At 39.6% G+C, this 15,105-nt stretch overlaps 1 protein-coding gene across 17 annotated transcripts in view; it reads right to left on the reverse strand.

The window, feature by feature from the left end:
* Positions 1-434: 434 nt before the first annotated feature.
* Positions 435-15,105, reverse strand: part of LOC139465697 (dipeptidyl peptidase 4-like) — a 547,041-nt gene continuing 532,370 nt past the window's right edge. For 15 of the 17 annotated variants that reach the window (XM_071247495.1, XM_071247491.1, XM_071247500.1 and 12 more), the window contains 12 exons: positions 14,584-14,671; positions 14,013-14,060; positions 13,233-13,396; positions 12,782-12,880; positions 11,100-11,175; positions 10,545-10,739; positions 9,599-9,653; positions 9,160-9,259; positions 7,950-8,014; positions 7,453-7,525; positions 6,665-6,738; positions 435-5,874 (listed from right to left, as the gene is read on the reverse strand). In XM_071247495.1, coding sequence (XP_071103596.1) covers positions 5,719-5,874; positions 6,665-6,738; positions 7,453-7,525; positions 7,950-8,014; positions 9,160-9,259; positions 9,599-9,653; positions 10,545-10,739; positions 11,100-11,175; positions 12,782-12,880; positions 13,233-13,396; positions 14,013-14,060; positions 14,584-14,671 — 1,193 coding nt within the window. In that variant the 3' untranslated portion in view covers positions 435-5,718. Of the gene's footprint in view, positions 5,875-6,664; positions 6,739-7,452; positions 7,526-7,949; positions 8,015-9,159; positions 9,260-9,598; positions 9,654-10,544; positions 10,740-11,099; positions 11,176-12,781; positions 12,881-13,232; positions 13,397-14,012; positions 14,061-14,583; positions 14,676-15,105 lie in introns of all 17 variants that reach the window. The other 2 variants (XM_071247484.1, XM_071247487.1) reach the window with 1 other exon arrangement.

Below are 15,105 nucleotides of genomic sequence, written 5' to 3' on the forward strand. Positions count from 1 at the left end.
TGATTATTTGGCATGATGTTAAACTACAAACAAATCAGGCCAACCTTCTATTATTGACAGTATGTGTTATACTGCCAGTCGTGCCAAACACTGTTCACCATCCCAAGTTCCTTTATAACACAGCAATAATAAAGTGAGTGAGTGAGTTGGGTTTAACGCCGCTTTAACAGTAGTCCAGTTATATCACGGCGTGTCAGCTTATTGTGGGAGGAAAGCCCAAAGTGATGCAGGTCTTAGACGTTTACCACTTCGGTGAAACCCACGAGCACGGGTAATGTGCTGACAAACCTAGAAACATAATTGAGAACCTGGATTCTGGCATGCCCAAGGGACGCAACTCTGCACAGCGAATTGCAGCGCCTTAGACGACTGGGCCATCTGTGCCCCCGCAATAATGAAGACAAATAGAAATAATAAGAACAGTATGTGTTTAAAGTGTTTATTTACAACTGGGAAAATATGTAAAACTGTGAATCAAAGCTCTCCGTAGAAGACATATGTACATATAGATAATATGAGCTCTAAAACAAGACAAAGCAAAGATGCTTAAAAGGCCTATAAAAGGATACGCTGAATCCTATAAGACAGAAATAAAGAATTAATTTAAGTTTCTCTCTTGAATACTACAACTACAACCATGAAGAAAAACACAACTTTAAAATCTGAAATTTATTACGGTATGTTAAAGATTATTTATTCAATAAATCACAAAACGGTCTAAAAAAGATGTCAAATTACAATGAATGTTGTTTTCATTGTGTACAGAAAAATACCTGCCAATTCACACATTAATGTAATGTTTAAAAAGGACAAATCAAATAAAAGGAAATCCTCAAAATTATATACTTTAACAATGGAAAAGGTGAAGTTCCTTTAAAATAAAATTTCCAGATTTGAAACCAGTGGTTTGAAACAAAAAAAACTGTTAATTTTTCTCCACTGTAGGCCTTTACCATATTTCACGTATAAAGTGTGCTGATCCAATATGCTTGAACCATCGAAACTTTTTGTTGTACCCTGTGCGCACAATACACTGAATATGGAAATTAAGATATAACAATGTTGCCATGATACCAGTATGTGCTGTCACAGTGGATATGTTCAGTCAAGGAGCAATTACCACCTTGTTCCATATTCTTGGAAGACAAAGGCAACAGTTTAATTGTATAGACTGACACACGATATCACTTGTAAAATAACTGATAAAATTGATGAAAAAGATCAAATATTTAAATACACTGAAATAAAACATCCATATTTCAACAATATATACAGACTCCCACTCTTTCAAAGAGTGAGCATATCGACTTCTCTAGTATCACATTAATGCTGACCTAAGAAACTAAACATCACCTTAAAATTATGTTTACAGGTATCAGATTGATCTAAACATACTCATCAAATTCATACAGGTTGAAATTGAGCCAATTCTTGGTTATAGTATACTATATTAAGAAATATGAAAAATATTAAATATCCTGGGTATTATCAATGAAGTATACTATATATTAAGAAATATGAAAAATATTAAATATCTTGGATGAAGGATATTCTTGAAACTATGAAAGAGAAAAAAACTTTGTCCAGAACTGGGATCAATCTATCAAAATCAGATGTTTTACTCCAATCTCTGACACCTCTGTAGAAGGTTGTGCAGGTTAACTCTGAGCAAACTTTGACTGTCCAATCAAAATGAAATATGCATGGTTCTTGAGCCAATCAGATGACAGCTTTCTAAAACGATTCAGCGTCATTTCTTTACCACCTTGATTTGAAAGTTTTTATTTACACAAAAAAAACCCCCAAAAACAGAAGACAAATATTTCTTTATTGGTTCTCCCTTTTGGGTGTTGATTTCTCAGAGAGGACAGAGTGTATAAAATATCCACAACAATATGATGGTGGGGAATTAGATATCTATAATCAGATCAGGTCATTTAAGTTAGTTTTTGACATACATGTATAGAAATAAAAAATGCTGGTCTCAATCCCTTGCTCGTTCCTACAAAGAATATAGAAGCCTCGGTGCCAATTTGTTGATTAGAAAGTTTGCCTGAGACTTTTTCCTAATGTATCATATTGGAGTTAACAATCTCATTTCAATGTGATTAAAATTGGGATATGCTAAAAATCTATCTACTAACCTCTCCATAGCATGACTAATACACATGACACTACTGACAATGGGATCGTGATTGTGACAAATTGTGAATTACTAAAAAAGCATAGAAATACCACTGGTATAAAAATGTAACAATTGGTGAGAAATGCACATGATGTAGACATATTGACCGCTGCTGGGCATCCTCTACACTGGCTACAGCAACACTAAACAGGGCCACTAACGAGCCACTCGGATGGGTACAGGTGTGTGATGGAAGAAAAGTTACATTCACAACCTTCCAAGGAAAATTTGACAGTAATGTTGCCAGAATTAATAAAGACAGTAACACAAACTCTCATCCTAAAAAAATATTTTTGAAGTTTACAATGGAGAACATTTGAGCATTTTACTCACTATTTACCTAGCAAAGACTTAGTCATGCTAACTTGAATATTTACAAGAGGCAATATTCTTATTGTCTTACTAAATGACAACTTGATAACACTTGCAAGAAAGCACCAAATGTGTGCTGTTCTTTAACTGGGTTTAAACAGCATGACTACAAAAGCCTCATACTTTGGCAACCTGCTGCCATCTAAGGTGCACAACACAAGCTAGTCTCTTTCTAAGCAAACCTGAATATTGAACATAATAAAAACTTATTAGACTGTGGGTATTATCTTTTCTAACACATGCATCATTTTAACACAATTGCATATTTTCTTTCATAAAATAAATGAAGGAGCACAGAGTTACACATAGAAACTGTCCCACTTTAGTTCCATGTCCATTCCAACATTCCAGGTAACAACACCTTACCGCTACTCAGGAACATATTCTTCAAAATATTCCTGGTTCATAAACGAAATAAATCCTATCCCTTCCCCTACAACATAATAAATAAATCAGTGATGCTGTAAGTGAAATGTGATAACACTTGTCTAAGTTGCTGAAGATGAATGAATATTTTGTTCCTTGCAATATTGGATCAATGTTCAGTGTTCTTGTTTATGATTACCTAATTTGAATGTTATTTTAAAATGTTTTAAATCAATTTATATAGATTTACCAGTTTTCTGGAACAGACATAGAAAAAAGTGGCACCTGGTTGATATAAGCAGTCATCTTCCCGAGGAAAGGGCCTTAACTGATTATAAAAGTCCAGCTTCCACCCTGGCCAAACTAGGCTGGAATTTTCAGGCTCGATCCTAGCGTTATTAGAAGTTACATCCCTTCGATATACCTCCTATTGACCAATCAGATTCCACCTCTCATATCACTTGCAATTGCTTCATTCAAAATGTTGGCGCCAGTCAAGACAATCTGATCAATGATCAAGATCTATATTGTAATAAAACAGGTCTTATCTCACGAAGTACATCAACTGATTTGAGCACCTTGATGAAAAACATGAAAAGGTGCTGAAAATATCTGTCATCGCACAGTTGGCAGTATACATGCTTTGCAAATCCTTCAGTCGACCAAACTTTGCACGATGAAATCCATGTTGTTTTTCAACCGTATTTCTAGTTCGTTAAGCGATTTTGATTGGACTATGCATAGACTCGTTAGTCCAGCTAATATGTAACTCCGGAATTCCAGCCTCGTTCGGCAGGGGAGGTAGCTGGACTTTTATAGTCAGTTAACGCCCTTGCCTAGGGAAGATGATAAGCAGTAGTTCCACCCAAGGCAGGTGTTACAGGCAGTAAACACAGCTGAAGTCTGCCACCCGTGTGATATGACCAACAGGAATCAACAGGGAATCGGCTAACTATGTTGGGGTTTGGACCAAGCATGAAATGCAGCCCTGAGTTGAAGTTTACAAAAGGAAAATTTGAAATCCATAAACATTCACTCCTTTTGGCGCATGAATTTTGCACCAAATTAACTACAAAGAAGCACAGTACTAAACAGAGAGAAGGGTTAATGACAGAACATCACATCATGTTTTGACCTTGAACTGACGGAGACTGTATTCAAACATTAACCCTTCAACTTTCACACTTGAAGATATGTTTCCCTTGGCAACAGAACAGTATGTAGAAATATGTTTCACATCATAAGAAACCAAATTTTAGGACATTTAAGCAAGTCATTAAGATTTGGTTTCAGGATGTCCCTGAATACACAGTGACATATTTCATTTGATGAACCATCTGAAACCGTATGCCCACAAACCTCAACTAACAACATAACTATGCAAAAGTAAGACAGGTGACAGATGAAAGTGACGCCACGTGTTAAGCAGTATCTCAAGAATGACAAAAGGCCAGTAGTATTCACACGGCTGAAAATAGCAATCTTGAAAATGCAAAGGAAGTAATAGGATTCACACGACGGAATCGAGTGATTCTCATTTGCTTGTGACAAGAAATATACCCAACAAGCCATGAGAAGCCGAGAGAAAAGTAGACAAATGCCAACATCTGCCTCACTGTATCTGCCATGAAGCTAAGATGTATTGTGAGGCTGGTAGATATTCAAGGATGTGAATACAGTAGAACCAATATAACTAATTCACTTTAGGGACTTGAGGACAACATGTTTTAATACATTACAATTCATATAAGATACCAAATTGAATGAGGTCCGAAACACTGACATTAATCAATGAACAGAATTCAAGTGTAAATTATACATAAATAACACCAGATGTTGTCATACCAATAAAGCTTAAGGGAAGAATACAGACTGACACAGACTCTTGTGGTTGCATGGCAGCAAGACACATGGATTTCTCGTATGTATATGTTTCTTGCTTGAACATAAGGTGATGCTCGTCCTGAAGGAGCTTCCATAGCAGCTGCAGAAGTTGAGGTTAAATAGGCTGATGGACATCATCTTGTGATGGGGATGACAGGCATGTTAACTGCATAGGTGAAATGGAGAATGATAAATATCTGAAGTAGTAAATGAATGATTTGGCAATCACAGGCACATGGAAGCTCCTGTACGAACAGCACCCTACCGCAAACAGAATGATCAAATTAGCTGGTATAAACACAAGATACAATAGGTAAATTCAGGATTATGATGCTACATTTACGCTTCCATTGGGTTAACGATTCCTTTCATTCAAGTTTGAAGCAGTTACACCTTTGCGACCTAAACATGTTTCGATTGAGTTGTAAATTCGTAAATAACTGACAAACATGTCATGGCTGGGAATGTAGGGAAACAATGATATCAAGTTACTGTTTTTCAAATATCAACCTTGGTAATCATATTCAAATAAAACAATCCATAAAAATAATGAATATTTCATATTTAATAATTGGAGTTTTTTAAGTAAATGGTACTGCGTGATGTTACGCCAGTTGAAATCATCTTGATGGAGGTGACACAGCTGATTCTTGTCAGGAGAACAAACACTTGTGTCTCTCAGGAAGGGATTTACACGTCAGACTTGGTGGTAAAATATTTTCATTGGCCACAACAACTGTACCAACTTCATTGAAACAGCATCCGCTACAGGATTATCTCCCTTACAGGAATCAGGCTGTTCTCGAGAGTTACCTCCCTCAATATGGCCATATATAGTTTCTTTACACTCTGTCACCTTTGGGTGGGATTCTTCAATATAAAATGCCTAGTTGTCTATAATTTCATTCTTTTCATGTACTTTCTTTCTTTTCTTCATCCAATTTTGGAGGTTTACCAAATTTAAGTGATCGGCCATCAAAACATTCAACTAGGAAATCCTCCAGGGTTTCGTATAGATGGCGTCTTGTGTTTCCGCCTAACAAACCATGGTGTTTGTCGGTATACACCTGTAAATTAAACAGATATTGGTGAACAAATGTGCTTCAGTAGTTAATGTAAAGAAGTCAGTGCCTTTCTCTTTACATTTAAAAAAAAGAAATTTGGTTTCAAATATATCTTGTCCCCCTTACATATTCCTATGCAAGTCCTTGACTCTCCCTCGTTCACTGACTGGTGTCCACAGCATCATCAGATTCTAGCTACCATCACATCGTCACCCCTGGTACACGTCTCCTTGACCCTAGCTATCATCACTTCGTCACCCCTGGTACGCGTCTCACTGACCCTATAGCTACCACACATCCCAACCCCTGGTACATGTCTCACTGACCCTAGCTACCACACATCCCCACCCCTGGTACATGTCTCACTGACCCTAGCTACCACACATCCCCACCCCTGGTACATGTCTCACTGACCCTAGCTACCACACATCCCCACCCCTGGTACATGTCTCACTGACCCTAGCTACCACACATCCCCACCCCTGGTACATGTCTCACTGACCCTAGCTACCAAACATCCCCACCCCTGGTACATGTCTCACTGACCCTAGCTACCACACATCCTCACCCCTCGTACATGTCTCACTGACCCTAGCTACCACACATCCCCACCCCTCGTACATGTCTCACTGACCCTAGCTACCACACATCCCCACCCCTGGTACATGTCTCACTGACCCTTGCTACCACACATCCCCACCCCTGGTACATGTCTCACTGACCCTAGCTACCACACATCCCCACCCCTCGTACATGTCTCCATGACCCAAAACTCAACACCATGATGACTCACCTGTAACCTGAAATATACATTAGCTTCTGTCAAAGCCTTCATGAGCTGAGCAGAGTGCTGGAAGTGAACATTGTCTGAAACACAAACAATCATAATCAGCATTGTCAGCAGTTTAACCACATTTGTCATTTGTCATTCAAATGTAGATCTAACTGATCATTATGTATGAGGGCCTCTGGCCTTATTATTACTAAATAGATTTCTTTGTTCAACCACAACTGTCACTGTATTGTCTACATTCTGATAATTTCCCTATATCAATATCAATTGAATAAAAAAATATTTTACAACAAATAGTGAGAAGTGAGTAAGTTGGGTTTAACGCCGCTTTTAACAGTATTCCAGTCATATCATGGCGTGTCAGCTTAATGTGGGAGGAAAGCCTGAAGTGATGCAGGTCTCAGAAGTTTACCCACGAGCACTGGTATGGTGCTGAAAAACCTAGAAACATAATCGGGGCGAACCGGGATTCGAACCCACAATCATAGGTTTCTGGCATGCCCAAGGGACGCAACTCTGCACAGTGAGTCGCGGCGCCTTAGACGCCTGGGCCACCCTATATGATTCATGTAAGGAATTAACATGTTGGTGTTGCCTCTTATTCACAATCAGTAGTTCCAAAGAAGAAATGTACTTGAAGATATAACTATTTGGAAGCACATAGACATTTACTGCCACAAACACTGGATCATCATTGGCAAGTCCTGCAAAGATTGAAATGAATGCAACAGATAAGTGTTTCACTTTTGACTGCTCTGTAGACTAACTAATAGACAAGATCTGCGTACCATCACCAGTGCCGTGAACCAGCATGAACTTGGTTTTCTTCATCCTTTCTGCATAATGTGATACATTGGCGTCCTGGAAGAGAAACCATTGTTATAAAATATCAGTCTGTGACTTTAGCCTATAGTCCTCTGCTAATAATAATCCTAATAGTTAAATAAAGTCAACTGAAAATGATGCCAAGAGACAAGTTTGGGCTGGTTCTAAGATCCAAAAGTTTTCAAACAATATGTGTATAATTCTAAGAATACTTCCTCTATACATCAGATCAGAGGCAATATTCATTGACTCGGAAAAAGTATGTTAAGTGGGGTATAAGGGATTTATTCTCCCGCTCAGAAATTTATTTCCCTCCCAGGCGGGATACTTCGTATTTTGTAAAGATCATGTGAACAGATCAGATCTCTTCATGTTACCCCGACACAACATATTGATAAGAAAGTGTTCTAGGATTCCTATGGCGTTGGAACCCATGACAAGACAGTTTGTCTCCACTCACCCTGTAAGCCTGGCGGTTGTCACTGGGTCTTGGCGTGCCCATGTACCTCTCTGTGTACACCGAGTCTGAAATAACAGCAGCAGTGCCAGAAACTCAGTACAAGACAGTACAATGTGCAGGTTACAGTGGTTGGCCATATCAACTCATGAACCTATCTACAGTATTTCTCATGGAAATACAGTAACATATTGGATGGGATGTATATGTTTAAACTCCTGACCGTAACATATCATGGTATATCCTGACAGTGACCTACCACAGCATATTATGACAGAGACCTTCTGTAGTATATCATGACACCTACCATAGTATATCCTGACAGTGACCTACCATAGTATATCCTGACAGTGACCTACCATGGTATATACTGATAGTGACCCACTGTAGTATATCCTGACAGTGACCTACCATAGTATATCCTGACAGTGACCTACCATAGTATATCCTGACAGTGACCTACCATAGTATATCCAGTCGGTGACCTACCATAGTATATACTGATAGTGACCCACTGTAGTATATCCTGACAGTGACCTACCATAGTATATCCTGACAGTGACCTACCATAGTATATCCTGACAGTGACCTACCATTGTATATCCTGACAGTGACCTACCATAGTATATCCTGACAGTGACCTACTGTAGTATATCCTGACAGTGACCTACCATAGTATATCCTGACAGTGACCTACCATAGTATATCCTGACAGTGACCTACCATAGTATATCCTGACAGTGACCTACCATAGTATATCCTGACAGTGACCTACCATAGTATATCCAGTCGGTGACCTACCATAGTATATACTGATAGTGACCCACTGTAGTATATCCTGACAGTGACCTACCATAGTATATCCTGACAGTGACCTACCATAGTATATCCTGACAGTAACCTACCATTGTATATCCTGACCGTGACCTACTGTAGTATATCCTGACCGTGACCTACTGTAGTATATCTGACAGAGACCTACCATAGTATATCCTGACAGTGACCTACCATAGTATATCCTGACAGTGACCTACCATTGTATATCCTGACAGTGACCTACTGTAGTATATCCTGACAGTGACCTACCATAGTATATCTGACAGAGACCTACCATAGTATATCCTGACCGTGACCTACCATAGTATATCTGACAGAGACCTACCATAGTATATCCTGACCGTGACCTACCATAGTATATCTGACAGAGACCTACCATAGTATATCCAGTCGGTGACTGGAGCCACAGCAATGCCACATGGGAAGGTTTCTGTCCCTCTGCCCAGTGCCGACAATGTCAGGAACCCTCCATAGGACTGAAAACAACAGACATTGTCGCTGACGTTCACGGTATGATATGTAGTAACATTTTTACTTGACTGCATAAGTATTACAGTCACCAAAATATACTAATGATTATCCTTCAATCTCTGATATATAAATCATAAAAGTTCATTGTTACATGTACATGAACAATTATAGATGTATTTAATCATTCTAGAAACAGCTAACAAAAGCTTAAACTGTAGGATCTTGTGCTGAGAATTAATTAGCTGACATAATGTGATGTACGGTAATGGTGACGACATGGTGACGACATGGTGACATCACGGTGATGCACAGTGTGTAAGTACTGCTATGAAAGAGATTCTCACCCATCCCCATATTGCCATCTTCTCCGTGTCCACGTAGTGCAGCTTAGAATAGTGTCTGAAACAAACATGAAGCCATGGTACAAGCAGCTTACTAACTACATCGACCTACGTCCTCCAGTGTGTACCAGTATCTCGCATAGCGTAAATAAGGCACCATTGAAAAAGAAAACGTTACTCTGGAAAATAACATACAGTAAACACAGTTTCACTTGTCAAGAAAGTACTTTCAAAACTGTAAAAATGATTTTTCAGAATTCAAATACTGTCCATGTAAACAAGACACATAAACAGAATAATCATTTCCCTGTGACTTCATCAACAATTTACAGCAGCGCTGTGAGACAAGTTCAGCCTGACATTAGGTACAAAACTGCCATTATACACTTTGTCCCAATATGATATATATCTCAAATGCAAGGTGAGGATACAAAACACAATACGAGATATGAAAATAAATGAACAGAGACCCAACTAAAACCTACTATGATAATTCAAATCACTAAAACTTATAACAGTTCTAGCTGTTACTATCAAAAATGTTTATTTGAAGCTTATAATGGCAAAATTTAGAAAATAGTATTTGACATTATATTTTCATGTGCTATAAGACGTCCTCTTTTCACATATAATTATCATATGTATATCCATACACGACCTGCTCAACCAGACACAATGTATCATGATGTACAAATACTTCAGTAAATGGCTACAACCATGTCTGGGGCGGTCGGGTCGTCTAGTCGATAAAGCATTCGCTCTTCACGCTTAAAACCCGGGTTCGATTCCCGACATGGGTACAAAGTGTGAAGCCCATTTCTGGTGTCCCCTGCCATAAAATTGCTGGAATATTGCTAAAAGCGGCGTAAAACCATACTCACTCACTCACTCTACCAATGTCTACCAGTGTCTACCCATGTTCTACCCATGTCTACCAATGTGTACTCACTCTCCTGCCTTGATGGCATCATCCACTTCGACTGTCCCGAGACGCTTGTATATCTGCTGCAGGAAGGTCTGACCACGCCCCCCTGAGCCACGCCCATCGGCATATGCATAGATGTAGTCCTTTGAGCTAGTCAGATAGGTCTCCCAACCAATGGAAAACTCGTCCGTCACCTTCTGTGTGCCGGGGCCTCCATAGCTGAAGAGGACAACAAGATGACTTACATGACGAAGAGCCTCATATATATATGGCAGGTGTTTGAAGGACTTGTGTGGATTTCTTACATTTTAACTGACAAGCCATGGGGGATTATCTCCCTTGCCCTGAGTGTCCTGAGGATTTAACCCAATACACATTAGTTTACGAAGGACTTACAATCCACATACCGGTATCTTTGCCAGTTATGTTTCCTACCCAGTGTCCTTTTTGTAAGAAAATAGGAATCGTGCATAATGAAATAGGTCATCTTTAATTATTTTATTTAACCATTTTCCAATGTAACATAGCAAAGCCATCATACAAGGATCACAACATTTTCTTTACTGCAGATAAACTCACACGTTGAGGATGAGGGGGTATGTCGTAATCTCCTCCTTCTTCATCTTCGGTGGTAGCAACATCTTTCCCCAAATCTCTGAAACAGAAGAGACAAAACTTGAGCACTGGACATCAAACCAATTACCCACATGGGATCGGGTGGTCAGCCCGGCTGACTAGGTTTGTCATCATAACCCAATTGCGTAGATTGATGCTCATGATGTCAATCACTGGATTGTCTGATCTGGACTTCATTATTTACAGACTGCTGTCATTTAGCTGGAATATTGCTGAGTGCGGCGTTAAACAACAAACAAACAAACAAACAAACATTAACTGCAGGTGAGTTACAATGCTTGCTTCCAGCTAGAGTGAGTGAGTGACTGAGTATGGTTTTACGCCTTTTTTAGCAATATTCCAGCAATATCACGGTGGGGGACACCACAATACACACAAAGAACTTGTGATGGGCATCATTTTACCATGGTTCCTCTTTCAGTGAGGGGCGGTCGGGTAGCCTTGTGGTTAAAGTGTTCGCTCATCATGCCGAAGACCCGGGTTCGAATCCCGACATGGGTACAATGTGTGAAGCCCATTTCTGGTGTCCCCCGCCGTGATATTGCTGGAATATTGCTTAAAACGGCGTAAAACCATACTTGCTCGCTCTTTCAGTGCACCCCACTGTAGGTATCCCATAGAAGAATAGAACATGACCTATACTATGCTTGTCATAACATCTGACAAAATTAATGGGTGGTCACAGAGAAGTGACCAGGTTGATTGTGTGTCATCGCACCCTGACTGCATGAGGCGTTGCTCATGCTATCAACCATTAGTTACCCTAGCTTTAATTTAGTTATTCATCATGTCATCATGACCTAGCTAGAACACTGCTGACAGCACCATAAAATAACATTCACTCCCTGTGCCCACTGGGAAAATGGGGCAGCAGGGTAGCCCAGTGGTTGAAGGGGCCAGGTTCGATTTACCATTTCTGTGAAGCCCATTGGTGGTGATATTGCTGGTAAAGTGCTAAAAACGCTGTAAAAACCCAACTCACTCACACTGTAAAAAAACCTATTGCTCTTTGGAGGACTTAAAAAATTATGTTAACATGAACTATTTCTATTTTTACTCCTGATGAAAAAATCAAGAAATATCAAATATTTCAACAACCAGTAGTGGCCCACATATAAGACACGTAATGGCCATTCAGGGTCCTGATCCACTTTATGACCTATTGGAGGGTACGGGTGGCCCAGTCGTCTAAGGCGCCGCGATTAGCTGTGCAGAGTTGCGTCCCTTGGGCACGCCAGAAACCTATGATTGTGGGTTCAAATCACGATTCGCCCTGATTATGTTTCTGGGTTTGTCAGCACCATACCCGTGCTCGAGGGTTTCACGGAAGTGGTAAACATCTGAGACCTGCATCACTTCGGGCTTTCCTCCCACATTCAGCTGACAAGCCGTGATATAACTGGAATACTGTTAAAAGCGGCGTTAAACCCAACTTACTCACTTCTCACTATTTTTTTAAAAATATTTTTTTATTCAATTGATATTGATATAGGGAAGCCAAATTCACTCACTCTCTCACTATGACCTATTGTAACTCTATAGTTAATCCTAAGCTAAGGGATGTTGTGGCACTCGAAAGCTCTGTGGATCAGAACCCTGGATACTAAACAAATGTCTACACTTACTTTCCCCATTTTCAATCTCAATGAATATATCTTCTTGTCTTGGCAGTGCCTTTTTGGACAGTCTTTCTCCAAGGATTGTATTGTTCTCCATACGTGCAACTGAAAACAGAGCAATAGTGTTTACTGAATATACTTCAAGGAAACACAATTAAATACAGTGTCATAAATACAGAATTCTCTCAGAAGCTGAATATAGTGAGAATGCTGAGATCTGATTGATTCACATTATCTTGATAAAATATAATTCATATGCTGCCTGGGAGGGAAATAAATTTGAGAGCAGGAGAATACACCCCTTATACCCCGCCACGAAGAACACAGGCTGCACGTGGATTACTGAGCTGGAGAATAATCCCTTATACCCCGCCACGAAGAACACAGGCTGCACGTGGATTACTGAGCTGGAGAATAATCCCTTCTACCCCGTATGTTCCCTGCCTGAATGACTTACTCTCTTCCAGAGAGCTGGTGTCGTACAGGGCGTAATACGGCACTCCTGGTCCTAGACACTCCAGGATGAAGTAGCGAGATGATCCGCTGAAGCTTGCACTCACATACTGGCACTTCTCATCAAGGTCACATGTGACGCAGTTCACCTTGCGATCATGGTCAACACTGAAACAAACATGAATTGTTTTCATCTCATAACAATGTTTACAATCCTATTATCGTACATAAAGAAGATTTAAAAAAAAATAAAAAAAATAAACTTCATTTACCTCTCTCAGATCTCAGTAGTAAGAAAATAGTGTTTGTGACTTTAATATATTTTCTCTAACATGTTTATGTACAAAGGTCAAAGAAATTTCGCAGAACTTTTACTAATAAAAGATAGGGTAACTGTTATAATTCACATCCATGTGATAACAAAAGACATTTTACAAGTATAAGTGTGTAAACACATAAATTAACAATGCTTGTCTCTCCTATAGCCTAAGTTTGTTTGTTGTTTAACGCCGCACTCAGCAATATTCCAGGTACATGATGACAGTCTGTAAATAACTGAGTCTGGACCAGACAATCCAGTGATTGATCCAGTGATAGATATCATAAGCATAACAATTTACACATTTGGAATACAAATGACATGCATCAACCAAGTCAGCGAGTCTGACCGCCCAATCCCGTTAGTCGCCATTTATGACAAGCATGGTCGCCTTTTACAGCAGGCATGGGTTGCTGAAGGCCTATTCTACCCCAGATCTTCACAAGGTTACAGCCCCAGTATTACCTGTACACATGCTTCTTCTTGGGGTCCCCTCCATTTCCAAGGAAGTAGCTGTTGGAGAAACAAAACACTGTCAGCAAGACATCTAGAGACACCTTCATGTTCATGCTATCCTATGAAAGAAAGTTTGCTTTTCATTGAATTGTTACACCAATCTTAGTGACGTGTTATGTATCTATAATATGGAAAAAATGGTATTCCCGATACAGCTTAAATTCTTGAAGGAGATCAATCAAGCTGGTAGCACACAAGTGAGTGATTGAGTTTGTATGGTTTTACACCACTTTCAGCAAAATTCCAGCAATATCACGGCAGGAGACACCAGAAAATTGGATTCACACAATGTTACGATGTGCGGAATTGAACTCGGGTCTTAGGCACGACAAGCTGACGCTTTAACCACTAGGCTACCCCACCGCCTTGGTTGCACACAAAGAACATTAATGAACATATTATAATTATAATGCACAGAATCATCAAGAGATTTGATATCTAAAGAGTTTGAGGTGTCACTCCACTAGGTGTCACTACACAGGTGGATACACCTGAGGACTTCCAATGTTGAACTACTTACACCAGTTTCTGCTCGTTGTCGTAGCTGAGGATCTTGGTGACCTCCGACTGGTCCAGCGTCAAGAATATCTTGCTGTCGCCTGTGTTCCCTCCCTGTAATTAGGCCAAAATAACCTCATTTCCACAGCAGTCAACAACTGTCACATACTCAAACACAATTCAAGGACCATAAACAAACAAATTGTCTATATACTTTCAAAAGTGAGAATTGTCTCCCCTTATACATTGAGGAAAGTCATATTTGTATGCTTTTGAACAAAAATATAACCGACTTCTTTTAAAGTCAGTATTGATAACAACCTCTTTGTTGTTATTTTTGCCTGATGAAGGCGCAAGACACTGCCCAGAAATGTTTTAAAAACAAAAAAGTTATTATCAATCTAAAACAAAGTTCCATAATTTACATGTTCAACCAACTCCTAAATGCCAATGAAAGTGAGTGAGTGAATATGGTTTTACACCGCTTTTAGCAATATTCCAGCAATATCACGGCGGGGGACACCAGAAATGGGCTTCACACATT

The sequence above is a fragment of the Haliotis cracherodii genome, unplaced genomic scaffold (genome assembly GCF_022045235.1).
Source record: "Haliotis cracherodii isolate W230 unplaced genomic scaffold, xgHalCrac1.p SCAF_18, whole genome shotgun sequence".
Classification (NCBI taxonomy): Eukaryota; Metazoa; Mollusca; class Gastropoda; order Lepetellida; family Haliotidae; genus Haliotis; species Haliotis cracherodii.